At 41.8% G+C, this 22,324-nt stretch overlaps 1 protein-coding gene across 1 annotated transcript; it reads right to left on the reverse strand.

Moving 5' to 3' along the window:
- Window positions 1-1,984: 1,984 nt before the first annotated feature.
- Window positions 1,985-21,828, reverse strand: LOC123485991 (fibronectin-like). The gene is made up of 11 exons (XM_045217125.1): window positions 21,807-21,828; window positions 21,472-21,621; window positions 20,963-21,229; window positions 12,006-12,149; window positions 8,245-8,505; window positions 5,858-6,127; window positions 4,317-4,394; window positions 4,057-4,230; window positions 3,794-3,936; window positions 2,900-2,994; window positions 1,985-2,701 (listed from the first exon to the last, which is right to left on the reverse strand). The coding sequence occupies exons 1-11, from the start codon at window positions 21,826-21,828 to the stop codon at window positions 2,554-2,556; spliced, it is 1,752 nt and encodes a 583-aa protein (XP_045073060.1). The 3' UTR covers window positions 1,985-2,553.
- Window positions 21,829-22,324: the final 496 nt, after the last annotated feature.

The raw sequence follows: 22,324 nt of genomic DNA on the forward strand, positions 1-22,324 counted from the left end.
CCATCTGTAAACACTAGACACATGGCCACACTTTTTACACTTCGTGCATTGCATAGGGTTTTGCACGAACGCTCTTACGGCATATCTTATACATCACAACTTTACATAGGATGGTAAATACTCATCAAACATCAATAATACAGATAAACTTTGCTAATTTTTCCCATTCTCCATACGGGCCAAGCAACGTGCATTAGCTACTCCTGGATTTTTTAGCTTAAGTTATTGTTTATCAATGTCCAACGGGACGCCGGAAATAGCACATTTTACCAGTGCCCTGCTCTGAAAATCAAAGCTTTTCACCTCATGTGTCAATCATTTCTCGAGCCACAATGCACGCTCCTTTTTCTGTTTAGATACACACGATATCAACACCATACCACTCCTGGTTACTATGATATCAACACCATACCACTCCTGGTTACTATGATATCAACACCATACCACTCCTGGTTGCTATGATATCAACACCATACCACTCCTGGTTGCTATGATATCAACACCATACCACTCCTGGTTACTATGATATCAACACCATACCACTCCTGGTTGCTATGATATCAACACCATACCACTCCTGGTTGCTATGATATCAACACCATACCACTCCTGGTTGCTATGATATCAACACCATACCACTCCTGGTTACTATGATATCAACACCATACCACTCCTAGTTACTATGATATCAACACCATACCACTCCTGGTTACTATGATATCAACACAACACCACTCCTGGTTACTATGATATCAACACCATACCACTCCTGGTTACTATGATATCAACACCATACCACTCCTGGTTACTATGATATCAACACCATACCACTCCGGGTTACTATGATATCAACACCATACCACTCCGGGTTACTATGATATCAACACCATACCACTCCTGGTTACTATGATATCAACACCATACCACTCCGGGTTACTTTGACTGCATCCACTTTTCCCAAAGCCTTCTTCACCATCCTCATGACTTCAAAAGGGTTTCCCAAATAAACATCTTCATCCAAAAAACGTACTCCAACAAGGAACGATTCATCAGACTCATTTTCCACAACAATTTTAACCATTTTTGTTCCATTCTTGGACTTCACTGTTGTCCACTCATCTTTCTCGCTAACTGTCCTCGACATGCTTTCAGCTTCAAACGACACTTCTGCTTCCGCCACCTCACCGTCGTACCACACCCTGCAGCTGAACACCCCCCCACATATCATATCTAATAAATTATATGTGATCTGATCTCATACAGTATCATATCTGATCTGATCTCATATCATATCATAACATATCTGAACAGATCCCCTAATGATGTACCCAGGAAGGTTGTGGGGGACAAATGATGTACCCAGATAGGTTGTGGGTGGTGGAGAACAGATCCCCTAATGCTGCATTCAAAACACCTGGGAACTCAGAAATCTCAGACTTCAGTATGTTCAAGACACCTGTTAAGGTGTAGATGTGTAGAAATTATGTTGAATATAATAATAACCTACATTTATCAATCTGACTCCATTATTATGTGAACGCTATAGGTCCATAATGGTATCCAGTGGGTATAGCTAAGGTTGGAGCCTTAGAAGATGCACATGTTTAGGTTTTAAGTTCAAGTTCCAGAATACTGCACAGAAGTTCTAAATGTGAATATTTCATCCAACAGGAGTATTGTGTTGCTAGTTGGGCAGAGTTTGCTCTTTTGGGACTATCCCATCGGTTCCTTTGTACTGGGTAAGCTAAGTAAAAAGATAAAACAACGAACATTACCAGAGAGAGGTCAAAGACAAAACTGATCCTAGATCAGCACTCTTACTCTGGGATGCTTTGTGAATACGGGCTCTGGTCAGATGTCCATGGATGACACAACCCTTCTAGTGGTCAATTCTGGTACTGCTATAACTTTACTGATAACGACTGTTTTCTATCTATTAACTAAAGTGTTTTTACTGTACTACGTCAACTAATAACTGACACCATTTAGAAGGAAAACATTGGAGTTACTATTCATACATTACAACACTTAGTATTACAGTATACCTGACAAGTAAATGACATACCTAGATCACAGTATATAGATGTATTTACTCAGTAGAATGAACACATGGTACATATGGAATGGAATGGAAGGAAACATAGAACACTGCTGCATTTGAAATGGATTGATAATTGTAAAAACTTAAATGAAAACAGAATCTTATTCAATTGTTGTATGCACACATTAAATGGTAAAAATTGTAAATATAGTTTTAAAAAAAGTCAACCACAGTTAGAGCCTACTAGACCACAGTTAGAGCCTACTAGACCACAGTTAGAGCCTACTAGACCACAGTTAGAGCCTACTAGACCACAGTTAGAGCCTACTAGACCACAGTTCCACTCCCCTGGGCCTGATGAATGGTGGACAAACTCCACATAGCCCTGGTCTCTTTAAAGACATCAAATACATATTTCAATATAGATACACATAGAAACACGTTAAGCCTAACAAAGGGAAAACCAGTGCAACTCCATAAGATAGGGGCTTACATTAGTGATTATAATTAGACTACGGTGTGAACGGTTTTTCACACACCCAGTAATTTAAAGTACATATTCCACCCTTCCAACTCTTCAATGGGTCTGATGCCGTCTGTGAGATCTCAATACAAGCCACCTCGTCATTCAAGTTACTTGGTTCCCCTTCCATCCAATAGCTATAAACAACACAGAGAATCAGAGATTAATATCATCCAATAGAAAATAGAGAATCAGACGGTTAACCTAGTCTCCAGGCTCAATTGCTACCATTCGACAGAGAGTGAGAGAGACAGCTGGCTGAGGACAAGATTATCAGACTGTAAAAAGTAATTTATTACAACAGAAAAAAAGTCCTCCAGAACCTGTTCACTTACGTAGGTTTAAATGCTGTGTCGTCAACCCACTTCCAGATTCCGTCATTTTTATGTGCACCAATCCAGACATTCTTCTTTAATCCATGGATAAATATCTATAATATCATTTTGGAAGAAAAACAAAGACCATTATTTAATCTCCACAGCAGAGAAACAGTTTTACATTTTAATAAATAATAATAGTAGTAGTAGTCTAATAGTAGTAGTAGTAGTAGTATAATGTACTGAGCCTGGTCAATAGAAATACAAGGGGATTTAGGATGTTTGAAAAGGTCCTAAGTACTTTGATATATGCCTTCCTCAGCGCACACAAAAAAATACAAAAATGTTGCCGAGCACTGGTGAAAACTCAGGACGATTGGAGGGGAAGCGTGCTCACACCACACAGACCAATCTGCTCTGACGACTGCGCCACGGCAGTTCACAATGCTCAGGCAAGAGGGAGAGTACTTGATGGAAACAGAGCGTTGTTTTTAATCATTTTTGTTTGAAGCCTTCCCCAACCAATTGCCCTAACCTTAACCCCTAACCATAACCCTTTGAGTTGTTTCTGTTTGAACCCTGTAACCTCACATAATTAACCCTGTAACCACATGGAATGAATGCGTCAAAAATAGACTTTGATCCAGATTACGTCGAAGTGAAACTATGAGATCAGGTTGCAGCCTCAGCTGCTATACTATAGTATAGGTATAGATATAATCTCATGCAAACTTGCTTTGCTGGCAGGAAGTATATTCTATAAATTGACAGTGACATGAACATTGGTGATACAATTATTTACATATTGAATACTAATCAGAGATGTAGATAATGATTAATAATTATAATAATAATAATAATAATAATAAAGAAACAGTAGTATTATAGCATTACTAATGTATTCTCTATTACCTGTTCTTCTCTGCTGTTTATAACAACCAATTCAGCACCCATTGCTCTGCACTGCTGCTGACCGTCCCCGGCAGAGTCCCTCGTGGAGGAGACATAATAACAGCTGGTGCCAAACTTCCACCATTCATTCAGACAGGGTTTCTCTGAAATAAATGAAAAAAAAAGAACAGCAGGCATTTCAAAGTCTACAAATAAATTACATCTCTTCTAAGTATGAAATAAAATGATACTTGTAAATTAAGAAAATAAAAGACTGCACTCACCATAGGACCTAAGCCTGGTTTTTAACTGGTCTCTCTCAGTGGTCCTGGTATTTAGACTATTCTGTAGCTGATCTCTCTCTGTGGTCCTGGTATTTAGAATATTCTGTAGCTGGTCTCTCTCTGTGGTCCTGAAATGTAGACTATACTGTAGCTGGTCTCGCGCTACAGTGGCATCTGTAAAAGGGAAAAGTCAATCAAAATGTGTAACTGTCACAACATTGACTACAAATGTTTTAGTAAAAAAAAAAAAAAACACTTACAGGAAACCCACAGGCCTATGATCACAGCCAGTAGAACACACACTGCAGCAACTCCAGAGGGTCTCTCCCACCACTGTACTGAATCACAAATTATTAAAGTAAGATCTTTGGTAATGTGTTAATGTGTTTTACTTGTATCATCAGTGCTTTATTTGAGCCAGATCCTGCGGTAACAGGATCCGGCACCTCTCCATTTTGGACTGATGCGTTACAGAACCTATTTGGCCGGATCCGCTACCTTTCGTAGCATGAAAAATGATATTTACTGTTTGCAATGTAAAAATTATGATTAAAGCGCTTAAATAACAAGGATACTTTAAGCGCTTTAATCATAATTTTTAATTCTCCTGCCCCCTAAAAAAAAATGCAATGTGAAGATGTCGATTTTCAGCCCGCGCCTGATATTCTGAGAATACTAAACTTTTAACTACTTTATCACACATGATGTTATTTCTAAATGGTTCACCCGATATAGATGAAAATACCATCAAATCAAAATTGACTGTCTGCACTTTAACCTCATAGTCATGATTTCAAATCCAAACTTTTGGAGTATAGAGCCATAAGAAGAAATGCTGCACTGTCCCAATAACTACCGAGGACACTGTAGATGGGGGTAAGGTAGAGGCAGGTAGCCTCAATATTAACAGAGGACACTGTAGATAGGGGTAAGGTAGAGGCAGGTAGCCTCAATATTAACGGAGGACACTGTAGATAGGGGTAAGGTAGAGGCAGGTAGCCTCAATATTAACAGAGGACACTGTAGGTAGGGGTAAGGTAGAGGCAGGTAGCCTCAATATTAACAGAGGACACTGTAGATAGGGGGTAAGGTAGAGGCAGGTAGCCTCAATATTAACAGAGGACACTGTAGGTAGGGGTAAGGTAGAGGCAGGTAGCCTCAATATTAACGGAGGACACTGTAGATAGGGGTAAGGTAGAGACAGGTAGCCTCCATATTAACGGAGGACACTGTAGGTAGGGGTAAGGTAGAGGCAGGTAGCCTCAATATTAACAGAGGACACTGTAGATAGGGGTAAGGTAGAGACAGGTACCCTCCATATTAACGGAGGACACTGTAGGTAGGGGTAAGGTAGAGGCAGGTAGCCTCAATATTAACGGAGGACACAGTGTTGGGCCTGTAACCGAAAGGTTGCTGGTTCGAATACCGGAGCAGACAAGGTGAAAAATATGTTGCAGTGCCCTTTAGCAAGGCACTTAATCCTAATTGCTCCAGGGGCGCTGTGCATTGGAGCCATTGCGATCATTGTCAAGAAGCCGCACCCATCCCAATCGCGTTCAGAGTGAGAAAGTAAAGGCTATAGAGAAATAATTACACTCAAATTGAAAATCATGAAATGATGAGGATTTCTATCATCTTTAACAGGAGGAAAAGTACAATAGTAGTCAAAGTAGAAAAGATAATGTACCTTTACATCCCATGCTGACAAATCCATTATGATTAGTTCAGTCATTTTTATAACTAGTTAAAAATAAATAAACTTTGACACCAGACATAATACTTTAGTAGGGTACTTCCTTACCTGTGGTGAGGGTTGTTGACACTAGTTGACTTTGCTTTCCATTTTCCAGCACAGTGCAGACAATGACAGAGTACTGACTACCACCTTGCAGGTCAGAGAGAGTGATGCTGTGTGAAGATGTGGTGGTGTAGTGGGGTTCTGTCCCTGGACCGTAGTAGATGATCTGGTAATGATGTTGGGTTTGGTCCAATCCTGGTGGCTGGCTCCAGCTAACAGTAGCTGATGTGGTGTCTACTGAGTTAACAGTCAGCTGGTCTGGAGCTGGGGGTACTAAGGGGAAATAGATTATTGTCAGGGCTATAGTTTAACTCCAGAAATATATTACAGGAGGATTACAGCTTGCAATTCCTTTTGATATGGAAAGAAATATGTTAAAAAAACAATAGAAGTCACAACATTGGTTAGATTTGTAAAGTAACATAAATTAGGGGTTTCTGCTGTATTCATTTATTAACGGTGCTGCTACATTGTCGCCGCCACACCAATTTCTTTCAATATAAAGAATGCTGTGATTATAAATACTCTCCACAATAAGAAGTGTTTTACACTAGTACTGATAAAGTTAAAGCAAGCAGAGGCAGATCAACTACTTGATTTATTGACTCACACTAATGGGAAGCGAGCAAGAATTCAGATACTATAAACGCTGTTTATTGATTTCAGCACCAAACTGCATTATGAGATCTGCGGAATTCACCATGATACAGTGGGGGAAAAAAGTATTTAGTCAGCCACCAATTGTGCAAGTTCTCCCACTTAAAAAGATGAGAGAGGCCTGTAATTTTCATCATAGGTACACGTCAACTATGACAGACAAATTGAGGAAAAAGAACAAATAGGAAAAGTATGGACTAAAACAAGCAAGATTAAGAGTAACTTCTTCTTTAAGAGGCTCCTCTGTCCTCCACTCGTTACCTGTATTAATGGCACCTGTTTGAACTTGTTATCAGTATAAAAGACACATGTCCACAACCTCAAACAGTCACACTCCAAACTCCACTATGGCCAAGACCAAAGAGCTGTCAAAGGACACCAGAAACAAAATTGTAGACCTGCACCAGGCTGGGAAGACTGAATCTGCAATAGGTAAGCAGCTTGGTTTGAAGAAATCAACTGTGGGAGCAATTATTAGGAAATGGAAGACATACAAGACCACTGATAATCTCCCTGACGATCTGGGGCTCCACGCAAGATCTCACCCCGTGGGGTCAAAATCATCACAAGAACGGTGAGCAAAAATCCCAGAACCACACGGGGGGACCTAGTGAATGACCTGCAGAGAGCTGGGACCAAAGTAACAAAGCCTACCATCAGTAACACACTACGCCGCCAGGGACTCAAATCCTGCAGTGCCAGACGTGTCCCCCCTGCTTAAGCCAGTACATGTCCAGGCCCGTCTGAAGTTTGCTAGAGTGCATTTGGATGATCCAGAAGAGGATTGGGAGAATGTCATATGGTCAGATGAAACCAAAATATAACTTTTTGGTAAAAACTCAACTCGTCGTGTTTGGAGGACAAAGAATGCTGAGTTGCATCCAAAGAATACCATACCTACTGTGAAGCATGGGGGTGGAAACATCATGCTTTGGGGCTGTTTTTCTGCAAAGGGACCAGGACGACTGATCCGTGTAAAGGAAAGAATGAATGGGGCCATGTATCGTGAGATTTTGAGTGAAAACCTCCTTCCATCAGCAAGGGCATTGAAGATGAAACGTGGCTGGGTCTTTCAGCATGACAACGATCCCAAACACACCGCCCGGGCAACGAAGGAGTGGCTTCGTAAGAAGCATTTCAAGGTCCTGGAGTGGCCTAGCCAGTCTCCAGATCTCAACCCAATAGAAAATCTTTGGAGGGAGTTGAAAGTCCGTGTTGCCCAGCGACAGCCCCAAAACATCACTGCTCTAGAGGAGATCTGCATGGAGGAATGGGCCAAAATACCAGCAACAGTGTGTGAAAACCTTGTGAAGACTTACAGAAAACGTTTGACCTGTGTCATTGCCAACAAAGGGTATATAACAAAGTATTGAGAAACTTTTGTTATTGACCAAATACTTATTTTCCACCATAATTTGCAAATAAATTCATTAAAAATCCTACAATGTGATTTTCTGGAATTGTTTTTCTCATTTTGTCTGTCATAGTTGACGTGTACCTATGATGAAAATTACAGGCCTCTCTCATCTTTTTAAGTGGGAGAACTTGCACAATTGGTGGCTGACTAAATACTTTTTTCCCCCCAATGTATATTTCTCATCAGGGAAGATACTGTACCTTTACATCCAATGCTGACACATCCATTATGATTAGTTTAGAGTCATTTTGATAACTAGTTAATGTTTAATCAACTTTGACACTAGATATAATACTTAAGTTGGGTACTTCGTTACCTTTGGTGAGGGTTGTTGACACCAGTTTACTTTTCTTTCCATTTTCCAGCACAGTGCAGACAGTGACAGAGTACTGAGTACCACATTGCAGGTCAGAGAGAGTGAGGCTGTGTGAAGATGTGGTAGTGTAGTGGGGTTTTGTCCCTGGACACTGGTAGGAGATCTGGTAATGATGTTGGGTTTGGTCCAATCCTGGTGGCTGGTTCCAGCTAACAGTACCTGACGTGGTGTCAACAGTTAGCTGGTCCGGAGCAGGAGGTACTGAGGGAAAATAAACTGTTGTTAATCTCTAGAAACTACAGAAGGGAAAGTAGAATAGTACTTGAAAAATCAAAAAAGGTCAGCTTTGCAGTCTGCAATTCATTTTGATATGGGAAGAAATAAGCTAAGGCAGAAGTCACACAACATAGGTTAGATTTGTAATGTAATAAAAATGAAGAGTTTATGCTATATTCATTCATTTATATAAATTATAAGAATGGTGTGATTATACAGTGGCTTGCGAAAGTATTCACACCCCCCCTTGGCATTTTTCCTATTTTGTTGCCTTACAACCTGGAATTAATTTATTTAAAAAAATTCGGGTTTGTATCATTTGATCTACACAACATGCCTACCGCTTTGAAGATGCAAAATACATTTTATTGTGAAACAAACAAGAAATGACAAAAAAACAGAAAACTTGAGCGTGCATAACTATTCAAAGTCAATACTTTGTAGAGACACCTTTTGCAGCAATTACAGCTGCAAGTCTCTTGGGGTATGTCTCTATAAGCTTGGCACATCTAGCCACTGGGATTTTTCAAGGCAAAACTGCTCCATCTCCTTCAAGTTGGATGGGTTCCGCTGGTGTACAGCAATCTTTATGTCATACCACAGATTCTCAATTGGATTGAGGTCTGGGCTTTGACTAGGCCATTCCAAGACATTTAGACATTTAAATGTTTCCCTTTAAACCACTCAAGTGTTGCTTTAGCAGTATGCTTAGGGTCATTGTCCTGCTGGAAGGTGAACCTCCGTCCCAGTCTCAAATCTCTGGAAGATTGAAACAGGTTTCCCTCAAGAAATTCCCTGTTTTTAGCACCATCCATCATTCCTTCAATTCTGACCAGTTTCCCGGTCCCAGCCAATGAAAAACATCCCCACAGCATGATGCTGCCACCACCATGTTTCACTGTGGGGATGGTGTTCTCGGGGTGATGAGAGGTGTTGGGTTTGCGCCAGACATAGCGTTTTCCTTGATGGCCAAAAAGCTCAATTTTAGTCTCATCTGACCAGAGTACCTTCTTCCATATGTTTGGGGAGTCTCCCACATGCCTTTTGGCGAACACCAAATGCGTTTGCTTATTTTCTTCTTTAAGCAATGGCTTTTTTCTGGCCACTCTTCCGTAAAGCCCAGCTCTGTGGCGTGTACAGCTTAAAGTGGTCCTATGGACAGATACTCCAATCTCCGCTGTGGAGCTTTGCAGCTCTTTCAGGGTTATCGTTGGTCTCTTTGTTGCCTCTGATTAATTCCCTCCTTGTCTGGTCCGTGAGTTTTGGTGGGCGGCCGTCTATTGGCAGGTTTGTCGTGGTGCCATATTCTTTCCATTTTTTAATAATGGATGTTCAAAGTTTCAGATATTTTTTTATAAACCAACACCGATCTGTACTTCTCCACAACTTTGTCCCTGACCTGTTTGGAGAGCTCCTTGGTCTTCATGGTGCCGCTTGCTTGGTGGTGCCCCTTGCTTAGTGGTGTTGCAGACTCTGGGGCCTTTCAGAACAGGTGTATATATACTGAGATCATGTGACAGATCACGTGACACTTAGATTGCACACAGGTGGACTTTATTTAACTAAATATGTGACTTCTGAAGGTAATTGGTTGCACAATATCTTATTTAGGGGCTTCATAGCAAAGGTGTTGAATACATATGCACGTAATTTTTTTCATTTCACTTCACCAGTTTGGACTATTTTGTGCATGTCCATTACATGAAATCCAAATCAATTTAAATTACAGGTTGTAATGCAACAAAATAGGAAAAACGCCAAGGGGGATGAATACTTTTGCAAGGCACTGTAAATCATCTCCACAATAACAAGTGTTTAACACTGTACTACTGATAAAGTTAAAGCAACCAGAGGCAGATCAACTCCTTGACTTAATGACTCACAGGAATGGAAGAAAGCATGAACTCAGATATTAGTGCATTCGCAAAGTATTCAGACCCATTGACTTTTTCCACATTCTGTTACGTTACAGCCTTATTCTAAAATTAATTACATTGTTTTCCCCCCTTGTCAATCTACACACAATTCCCCATAATGACAAAGCAAAACCAGGTTTTTACAATTTTTTGCAAATTTATAAAATAAAAAAACGGAAATATCACATTTACATAAGTATTCAGACCCTTTACTCAGTACTTTGTTGAAGTACCTTTGGCAGCGATTACAGCCTTGAGTCTTCTTGCGTATGACGCTACAAGCTTGACACACCTGTATTTGGAGAGTTTCTCCCATTCTTTTTAGATCCTCTCAAGCTCTGTCAGGTTGGATGGGGAGCGTCACTGCACAGCTATTTTTAGGCCTCTCCAGAGATGTTCGATAGGATTTAAGTCCGGGCTCAGGCTGGGCCACTCAAGGACATTCAGAGACTTTTCCCGAAGCCACTCCTGCTATTCTCCAGTCTGAGGTCCTGAGCGCTCTGGAGCAGGTTTTCATCAAGGATCTTTCTGTACTTTGCTCCGTTAATCTCTCCCTTGATCCTGACTAGTCTCCCAGGCCCTGCCGCTGAAAACCATCCCCACAGCATGATGTTGCCACCACCATGCTTCACCGTAGGGATGGTGCCAGGTTTTCTCCAGACGTGATGATTCGTATTCAGGTCAAATAGTTAAATCTTGGTTTCATCAGACCATATAATCTAGCTTGCATGTGCCTTTTACTGAGGAGTGGCTTCCGTCTGGCCACCCTACCATAAATGCCTGATTGGTGGAGTGCTGCAGAGATGGTGGTCTTTCTGGAAGGTTCTCCCATCTCCACAGAGGAACTCTGGAGCTCTGTCAGAGTGACCATCGGGTTCTCTGTCAACTACCTGACTAAGGCCCTTCTCCCCTGATTGCTCAGTTTTGGCCAGGTGGCCAACTCTAGGAAGCATCTTGGTGGTTCCAAACTTCTTCCATTTAAGAATGATGGAAGCCACTGTGTTCTTGGGGACCTTCAATGCAGCAGACATGTTTTGGTACCCTTTCCCAGATATGTGCCTCGACACAATCCTGTTTCGGAGCTCTACGGACAATTTTGCTCTGACATGCACTGTCAACTGTGGGACATTTTATATAGACAGGTGTGTTCCTTTCCAAATCATGTCCAATCAATTGAATTTACCACAGGTGAAGTCCAATCAAGTTGTGGAAACATATCAAGGAGGATCATTCGAAACAGGATGCACCTGAGCTCAAGTTCAAGTCTCATAGCAAAGGCTCTGAATACTTTTTAATTTGTAATAAATTTGCAGCAAATTCTAATAACCAGTTTTTGTTTTGTCATTATGGGGTACTGTGTGTAGATTGATGAAACAAAATATATTTTATAAATGTTTTATTAAGGCTGTAATGTAACAAAATGTGGAAAAAGTTAAGGGGTCGGAATACTTTCAGAATGCACTGTATAAACCATTTTTATTGATTTCACTACCAAACTGCATTTCGAGATCTGGGGAATTCACATAGTCATTTTGATAACCAGAAATAATATTTAAATAGGGTACTTACCTGTGGTGAGGGTTGTAGACACCAGTTGACTTTGCTTTCCATTTTCCAACACAGTGCAGACAGTGACAGAGTATTCAGTAGCAGGTTGCAGGTCAGAGAGAGTGATGTTGTGTGAAGATTTGTTAGTGATGTGTGGTTCTGTCCCTGGACAGTGGTAGGAGATCTGGTAATGATGTTGGGTTTGGTCCAATCCTGGTGGCTGGCTCCAGCTAACAGCAGCTGATGTGGTGTCCACTGAGTCAACAGTAAGCTGCTCTGGAGCAGGAAGTACTAAGGGAAAATAAATACATTATTGTCAGGGCTACAGTTTAACTCCAGATATACACTGAGTTTACAAAACATTAAGGATACCTGCACTTTCCATGAAAGACTGACCAGGTGAATCCAGATGAAAGCTATGATCCCTTATTGATGTCACTTGTTAAATCCACGTCAATCAGTGTAAATGAAGGGGAGGAGACAGGTTAAAGGATTTTTAAGCCTTGAGACAATTGAGACATGGATTTTATACATGTGCCATTCAGAGGGTGAATGGACAAGACAAAATATGTTTGTGCCTTTGAACGGAGTATGGTATGTGCCAGGAGCATAAATTTGGGTCATGAACTGCGACGGTGCTGGTTTTTTCACACTCAACAGTTTCACGTGTGTATCAAGAATGGTCTACCACCCAATGGACATCCAGCCAACTTCACACAACTGTGGGAAGCACTGGAGTCAACATGGGCCAGCATCCCTGTGGAACGCTTTCGACACCTTGTAGAGTCTGACCCAATGAATTGAGGCTGTTCTGAGGGCAAAATGTTTGTACACTCAAATGTAATTAAATGTTTAACAGATGTCCCACTTAACATTTCTCAATTTTATAAATCAGAAAAATTTAAGTTGTAAAAAAAGAAAGTCCTCAAGCTTTCGATAAAGATACATAACTTCCTCTCAGATATTGGCTGAATGTTGCTTCTTTCAGCCTCCCCAAAAGGCCAAAATCTCTTGATTAGGCTCGGTGTTGCACTAAGATTGCCATAGTATTTTAAGATGTTCTACCTAGGGCTGTGTAGGTCATGACATTTTGTCAGCTGGTTATTGTCATGCAATAGACTGCCGGTCTCACAGTAATTGACCGTGAATTAACATACCATAAAACTTATATGAAATGCTGAGTCTCAAGTAGCCTCCTGTCCTTCTTAATATCCTAACAATGACAAACATTTCAGTCAATAAACGCCTGTTTCAAATAAACGCCTGGTCTAAATTAATTATTTACGAGGTTACCATGAATTACCATGAATTGTTTACAAGGTTTAATGTTTGATTTGTTACATTAAATAATTCAGTAAGAAACTGGCTAACAGCTGACAACTGCTAACTGGCAAGCACAAAAACAGTGAACAGCTTCGGGAGTACAGACCAAGAAATCGCCCGATCGCCCTCTAGTGGCGCAAGTAAGAACTGCTGAAAATGCACAGTTAGAGGAGAATATTTATTCTGTCAAGGAAGTTTTTTTTTTTCTCGAAATAGAGGCATACTAAGACAAAATAAATGTGACATGTAAATGATAACACATTAGTGCAGGAAATTAATACATTTATTAAAATTCTGGAAGTGAAAGCTGGAATTAAACAATTGACTATGCAAATTAGCAAAAGCTGTGTGCATAAAGGAAATAGAAGCCTGGCTCAAATAGAAGCCTGTCTAAAAATCGCCTGTTGTGTCCAGTGATTCATGCAAATAAACACCTGGGCTATGATGCGTGCCTTTGAAACATCAACAATTTTAAGAAGTCTAAATGATTTAATATACACCATCACAATAAATCAATGATTTATTTTAGGCAGGACTAAAGAAACATGATATGAAGAAACTGTATTTCAGAAGAACAGAAGAGTTGGCCTACTGTATATTATCTGGCTATGCACCATGCCATAGGCTTGTTCATTTAGCAGACAAGATAAGCTCAAGTCCCATGCAATTATTTTATAGTAAGAAGAATATAATTGAATTTATGTGAATAAAATAGAAAGGATATTTCTCCCAATCCAGAGCCCATGCGCATATGAAGTGGCTATGCTGAGCGTAAAAGTGATCATTTGAAACAGGTCCTATTTGCTAGATTTAAAGTTATTTGGCAACTTTAGTTGTGAATTACAGAAACCTTAGAATGTCTTACAAACTAAAACATATGGGCTGCATGATGGGACTATAGGGACAGAATGCAAGCAAAAAAAGCTTCAGGCTGCACACACTGTTCTCTCATCAAGTAATCACATTTTTACCCATCAAACTAGTCTCAATTTAATCTTGTCTTTACTATACTGAACAAAAATATAAACGCAAAATGTAAAGTGTTGGTCCCATGTTTCAGGAGCTGAAAGAAAAGATCCCAGAAATGTTCCATACGCACAAACAGCTTATTTCTCTCAAATGTGTTTATATCCCTGTTAGTGAGCATTTCTCCTTTGCCAAGATAATCCATCCACCTGACAGGTGTGGCATGTCAAGAAGCTGATTAAACAGCATGATCATTACACAGGTGCTGGGAACAATAAAAGGGCACTATAAAATGTGCAGTTTTGTCACAACACAATGCCACAGATGTCTCAAGTATTGAGGGATTGTGCAATTGGCATGCTGACTACAGGACTGCCCACCAGAGATGTTGCCTGAGAATTGAATGTTCATATTTCTACCATAAGCCATCTCCAACATTGTTTCAGAGAATTTGGCAGTACTTCCAACTGGCCTAACAACCACATCCGGCTTCTTCACCTGCGTGATCGTCTGAGACCAGCCACCCGGTCTGTAATAAAGCCCTTTGTGGGGAAAAACTCATTCTGATTGGCTGGCTGGGCCTGGCTCCCCAGTGGGTGGGCATGTCTCCCAAGTGGGTGGGCCTAATCCATAGATTAGGGCCTAATGAATTTATTTCAATGTACAGATTATCTTGTAAGAACTTTAACTCAGTAAAATTGTTTAAATTGTTGCATTTATATTTTTGTTGAGTATAATACGTAGCTGTGCGTGGGTAAAATCACCATCTGCTACCCTGCTCAAACCACCGTATTACGCTACTCTCATCACCCCACTGGGGAACCATCGATACGGCTGGCTAGCCTATCTTCAAAGAAGCAACTTTAAGAGCGTATGGAAGGAAAATCAATTTTGTAGTTCTGTTCAGGACTACATGACAAGTCACCGGATACCAGACAACTACAGAGGAGAAAAACAGAAGACTTGTTGGAACCCCTTCGGACAATCAGAGCCTTAAAAGCGTTCCGCGAAAAGGCCCAACTACCTTTCCAAGGCGGCCCTGTCCACCGAGAGAGATACATGGCGAACCAGGCATATCAAAGAGGGCGGCGGTTTGTGTGCAAAGTATATGGTTACAGTAGAGGAGAGTAGTTTCCGAATGTGGCATTGTTAAGTGATTCTCTCCCTCTCTTCTTTAACAAGCATCAATGTTGTTGTCATTCCGCTAGGGACCTATTTTCATCGCATTACGTTTCCAGTCAATAACCAGTAGAGTGGGTGTGTTTATCCTGTGTTCCCATTTAATTAGCTACTAAATAAATAATTAAACACATTTCTGTAGTACTGAATCATAAGTAAGGCTCGGGTTTTTGCAGATGAAAGGAGGTTACGACTGTTCAGAATGATGATATGATACGAGGTTATGATTAATACCTCCATGGAATCCAAGATGGCGTAGTAGTGCAGTTCTGTTTTTGTCGTGTGTCTGTAAATAGCCTTTAAATACCCAGCTTTTTTGTATTTTTCGTACATATTTTCCTATCAGACTTTTCATCCTTCTACAAAATATACTTTCCTGCAACCCGCCTCACTCAATGTGGAACGGATTCTATTATTGACTTACCTTTTATCTAGAATCTCCAGTTGAAACTAGCTAGCCAGCTAACTAGCTACTTGCTATTAGCCACAGTTAGCGGTATTTCACCCAGAACATTGGATTTTTCTGCCGGAATAATTTAATCACTGGACATTAATCACCGGATCGCAACTAGCTAGCCGCAACCGAATGGATGTTGCTGTTTGGCTAATCACCACTGCCCCCGATGCAAGCACCAGTTAGCCACGAGCTAGCCTAGAGCCAGGCTCATATCCAGGCTATCTACCTCTAGGTCTACCGGACGGGAGTAGCCAGCTAACTAGCTACTTGCTATCAGCTACCGTTAGCGGTTTTTCACCATTGTCCATGGCCTGCACCACCTACCAGCCAGCTCTAGTCTGGACTATTATTCGGCCAGTCTGCACTGTCGGCACAGCGCGTTATCGACACAGAACATATCAGTTTTTCTGCCGGAATCACTGAATCACTGGACCTTTAACTCCGGATTCATCGCTACCAGCTAGCTGCAACAAAATGGACGTTGTGGTCTGGCTAATCATCCTGAGCTAGGCCCATCTCCCATCTCCCGGCTATCTACCTCTCTGTCAACCGGACGGGACCACCTAGTGTTGACACGGAGCCCCGCCGATCCTACACGACTGGTCTGCCGACGAAATCGTCTGATGTGGTTACAACAGGCTTCCCGTTACGACATAGACCTTGAAGATTCCATCTGCTAGCCCCGGCCCGCTAGCACACGCTAGCCGTGGCCTCTTGCTCGCTAGTGCTTTAGCAGCCAGCCCCCGAACTACCTCCGAACTATCCTATTGCTGTTCACCGGACCTTATGATAACTCAGCTATACAGCTGATGTCTGCTGGACTGTTCCTTTTTACGGTACTGCATCCTGTTTATGTTTAGCCTCAGCCCAAACTGTGTCGTCATTACCAACTGTTGTCTTAGCTCTCTCAAATTACACCTGTGATTGCTTTATGCCTCTCTCCCTTGTCAATATGGTTAGCTTATTGTTGTTTCGGTTATTTCTAATTGTACTATTTCACTGTAGATCCCCCAGCTCAGCTAAACCTGCCTTAGATAGCTCCTTTGTCCCACCCCCCATACACGCGGAGACCGACTCAATTGGTGCCTCCAGTGATACTATCTCTTTCATTGTTACCCAACGCTTAGGTTTACCTCCACTTTACTCATATCCTTCCATATCCTTGTCTGTACATAATGCCCTGAATCTTTCCTCCATGCCCGGAAATCTGCCCCCTTTATTCTATGTACCCAACGCACTAGAAGACCAGTTCTTAAAGCCTTTAGCCGTATCCTTATTCTAGTCCTCCTCTGTTCCTCCGGTGATGTAGAGGCTAACCCAGGCCCTGCAGCCCTCAGTATCACTCCTACTCCCCAGGCGCTATCATTTGCTGACTTCTGTAATCGCAAAAGTCTTGGTTTCTTGCATGTAAATATCAGAAGTCTACTTCCTAAGTTTAAGTTATTCACTGCGTTAGCACACTCCGCCAACCCTGATGTTCTAGCAGTGTCTGAATCCTGGCTTAGGAAGGCCACCAAAAATGCTGAAATTTCCATCCCCAACTACAACATTTTCCGTCTAGATAGAACTGCCAAAGGGGGTGGAGTTGCAATCTACTGTAGAGATCTATCATACTATCCAGGTCTGTGCCCAAACTGTTTGAGCTTCTACTTCTAAAAATCCACCTTTCCAGAAATAAGTCTCTCACTGTTGCCGCTTGCTACAGACCACCCTCAGCCCCCAGCTGTGCCCTGGACACCATTTGTGAATTGATTGCCCCCCATTTATCCTCAGAGTTCGTACTGCTTGGTGACCTAAATTGGGATATGCTTAACACCCCGGCCATCCTACAATCCAAACTAGATGCCCTCAATCTCACACAAATGATCAACGAACCTACCAGGTACAACCCTAAATCCGTAAACATGGGTACCCTCATAGATATCATCCTGACTAACTTACCCTCTAAATACACCTCCGCTGTCTTCAACCAGGATCTCAGGGATCACTGCCTTATTGCCTGCGTCCGTAACGGGTCCGCGGTCAAACGACCACCCCTCATCACTGTCAAACGCTCCCTAAAACACTTTAGCGAGCAGGCCTTCCTAATTGACCTGGCCCAGGTATCCTGGATGGATATAGAACTCATTCCGTCAGTAGAGGATGCCTGGTTGTTCTTTAAAAGTAATTTCCTCTCAATCTTAAATAAACATGCCCCATTCAAAAAATACAGAACTAAGAACAGATATAGCCCCTGGTTCTCCTCAGACTTGACTGCCCAGGACCAGCACAAAAACATCCTGTGGCGTACTGCATTAGCATCAAATAGCCCCCGCGATATGCAACTTTTCAGGGAAGTTAGGAACCAATATACACAAGCAGTCAGGAAAGCAAAGGCTAACTTTTTCAAACAGAAAAAAGTTTTGGGACACTGTAAAGTCCATGGAAAATAAGAGCACTTCCTCCCAGCTGCCCACTGCACGGAGGCTAGGAAACACTATCACCACCGATAAATCTACAATAATCGAGAATTTCAACAAGCATTTTGCTACGGCTGGCCATGCTTTCCACCTGGCTACCACTACCCCGGCCACCAACTCTGCACCCTCCGCTGCAACTTGCCCATGCCCCCCGCTTCTCCTTCACACAAATTCAGACAGCTGATGTTCTGAAAGAGCTGCAAAATCTGGACCCCTACAAATCAGCTGGGCTAGACAATCTGGACCCTTTCTTTCTAAAACTAGCCGCGAAATTGTCGCAACCCCCTATTACTAGCCTGTTCAACCTCTCTTTCGTAACGTCTGAGATCCCCAGAGATTGGAAAGCTGCCGCGGTCATCCCCCTCTTCAAAGGGGGTGACACTCTAGATCCAAGCTGTTACAGACCTATATCCATCCTGCCCTGCCTTTCGAAAGTATTTGAAAGCCAAGTTAACAAACAGATCACCGACCATTTCGAATCCCACCGTACCTTCTCCGCTATGCAATCCGGTTTCCGAGCTGGTCATGGGTGCACTTCAGCCACGCTCAAGGTCCTAAATGATATTATAACCGCGATCGATAATAGACAGTACTGTGCAGCAGTCTTCATCGACCTGGCCAAGGCTTTCGACTCTGTCAACCACCGCATTCTTATTGGCAGACTAAATAGCCTTGGTTTCTCAAATGACTGCCTCGCCTGGTTCACCAACTACTTCTCAGATAGAGTTCAATGTGTCAAATCGGAGGGCCTGTTGTCTGGACCTATGGCAGTCTCTATGGGGGTGCCACAGGGTTCAATTCTTGGGCCGACTCTGTTCTCCGTGTATATCAATGATGTCGCTCTTGCTGCTGGTGACTCTCAGCTCCACCTCTACGCAGACGACACCATTTTGTATACATCTGGCCCTTCATTGGACACTGTGTTAACAAACCTCCAAACGAGCTTCAATGCCATTCAATGCCATAGCCTCCAACTGCTCTTAAACACTAGTACAACTAAATGCATGCTCTTCAATCGAACGCTGCTGGCACCCGCCCACCCGACTAGAATCACCACTCTCGACGGGTCTGACCTAGAGTATGTGGACAACTACAAATACCTAGGTGTCTGGTTAGACTGTAAACTCTCCTTCCAGACTCACATTAAAATAATCTCCAATCCAAAGTTACATCTAGAATCGGCTTCATATTTCGCAACAAAGCCTCCTTCACTCATGCTGCCAAACATGCCCTCGTAAAACTGACTATCCTACCGATCCTTGACTTCGGCGATGTCATTTACAAAATAGCCTCCAACACTCTACTCAGCAAATTGGATGTAGTCTATCACAGTGCCCTCCGTTTTGTCTCCAAAGCCCCATACACTACCCACCACTGTGACCTGTACGCTCTTGTTGGCTTGTCCTCACTACATGTTCGTCGTCAAACCCACTGGCTCCAGGCCATCTATAAATCACTGCTAGGCAAATCCCCGCCTTATTTTAGCTCATTGGTCACCATAGCAACACCCACCCGTAGTCTGCGCTCCAGCAGGTATATCTCACTGGTCAATCCCAAAGCCAACACCTCCTTTGGCCGCCATTCCTTCCAGTTCTCTGCTGCCAATGACTGGAACGAATTGCAAAAATCTCTGAAGCTGGAGACTCTTATCTCCCTCACTAACTTTAAACATCAGTTGTCAGAGCACCTTACCGATCACTGCACCTGTACACAGCCCATCTGAAATTAGCCCACCCAACTACCTCATCCCTATATTGTTTTTTATTTTGCTCTTTTGCACCCCAGTATCTCTATTTGCACATAATCTTTTTGCACATCTAGCATTCCAGTGTTAATACTAATTGTAACTATTTTGCACTATGGCCTATTTATTGCCTTACCTCCATAACTTGCTACATTTGCACACATTGTATATATATTTCTGTTGTATTTTTTGACTTTATGTTTTTTTACCCCATATGTAACTCTGTGTTGTTGTTTTTATCGCACTGCTTTGCTTTATCTTGGCCAGGTCGCAGTTGTAAATGAGAACTTGTTCTCAACTGGCTTACCTGGTTAAATAAAGGTGAAATAAAAAAATAAAATAAAAAATACGTTGACTGTTAATAGATGTGATTGGTAAAGAACTTTTAGAGTTTAATTCGGGAGATGGTAACTAAAGAACTGCTCTCGTGGTGCCCCAGATCCTAACGAGTTCATTGTTACATTATTCATCAAAATTCGGGTAACAATTAATCATAGTTGATTAGATAACAGTCCTCAGATTAATGTTAAAGTCAAGTCACGACACTGTCCATGGTTCTGATATGAAGATGTTGAAAGGTCATGTAACTGTTTGTTACTGTACATTCAAGCCCTAGTTCTACGTTACATTTTTAGCTCACCTCATTTTCAAAAAATTGTATCACTTAAACATTTAATAAAATATTTATAGCCTTACGGGTGGAAAAGTACAATAAATCCAGGGCTTTTGATATGGGGAAAAACATAACAGAACACTAACAACAAAACAAAAATGTTATTTGTAATGCAACAAAATCACTGTAGTTTCTGGTAAAGAGATGATGAGCTGTAATTGGGGGAAGATCTCTTACTAGTGCAGATAGTTGTAGAGACAGGTTCACTCTGTTCCCCATTGCTCAGCACAGTTGAAACACTAACAGTGTACTCTGTGCCAGGTTGCAGGTTTGAGAAGGTTTTGTGGCAGTCGTCAGTAATGGCTGCGAGGGGGTCTCTTCCTGGGATGCAGTTGGATATGAAGAAGTGCTGTGGGACATTCTCCACCCCTTCAGCATTGGACCAGGGGAGAGTGAAGGAGGTCTCTTCCAAATGGTCTATCTTGAAATCTCTGGGTGGGACCACTGGAACAAAAATCAAGATTTGTTTAGAATAGAGGATGAGCTGTTTTTGACAGAGAGTCCAAAAATGTCTCTAGGAATGAATGAATGATGTAGTGTGAATAAAAACACAAGTTAGCCTACTGTACCTGTGGATAAGGATGCTGAGACACATCTGCTTTGGCTTCCATCTTCTCCCTCTGTAGCCACGTTGAACTGGTACTTTTTACCAGGTTGGAGACTGCTTATTTCAAGATGATGCCCACCTTTCACTCTTGTTGAGCTTGTTTCACCGTCACACCCCCAGGTCACTCTGAATGTCTGTGGTCCTGTCAGCCCCTGAGGAGAACACCAGCTCAGAGACACTGAGTCTGACGTCAGCAACAGGACCTGGATGTCACCAGGAGGGGGCAGCACTGGTGAAGGAATAATGAGAGAGAAACTTTATTGACAATAAAATTACATAAACAAATGTGTATTATTCATCCCAGCAGTTAAGGGACAACAATTGATATCTTACTAAATGTATCCTCTTAAATTGAGATTTAAATTAAATAATATAGCTTGGGTCAGTTTATTACGTGTTTCCACATACACCTACCATCATCATATGAGGCCAGCATTGTGCGCTGGTCGCCATCACAACTCTTAAAGTGTGAGAACAAAATATGAATCAGTCATTTCTTTAAAAACACAGAACTTGTTACTTTGGTAAATGTACAACAGATATTTTAAAATCAAGATACATCAACTGCTTTTGACATACAGGTAACTGCCAAAATAAAGGAAACTCTTGAGAAAATGATGGAACAAAGTATATTGAAACCAGGTGCTTCCACACAGGTGTGGTTCCTGAGTTAATTAAGTGATTAAAACATCCCATCATGCTTAGGGTCATGTATTAAAATGCCCAGGTGCCCATTATTTTGGCTACCATGGCTAGAAGAGATCTCAGTGACTTTGAAAGAGGGGTCTCAACGGAGCACAGGGCCTTTAAAGGGTGTGTGTCTGTCGCCAGATCTCAAACCAATGGAACACTTATAGGAGACTCTGGAGCCGCGCCTGAGGCAGCGTTTGACTACAATCAACAAAACACCAAATTATGGAATTTATTTATTA

Source organism: Coregonus clupeaformis, unplaced genomic scaffold, assembly GCF_020615455.1.
Source record: "Coregonus clupeaformis isolate EN_2021a unplaced genomic scaffold, ASM2061545v1 scaf0926, whole genome shotgun sequence".
Lineage (NCBI taxonomy): Eukaryota > Metazoa > Chordata > Actinopteri > Salmoniformes > Salmonidae > Coregonus > Coregonus clupeaformis.

Coding starts and splice junctions, on each gene's coding strand:
- LOC123485991 (XM_045217125.1), bottom strand. CDS start 21,828: ATGCTGGCCTCATATGATGATG. Junction 8,506..12,005: donor GTCTACAACCCTCACCACAG/GTAAGTACCCTA, acceptor ATTTTCCCTCAG/TACCTCCTGCTCCGGACCAG. Junction 2,995..3,793: donor TAAACAGCAGAGAAGAACAG/GTAATAGAGAAT, acceptor ATGATATTATAG/ATATTTATCCATGGATTAAA.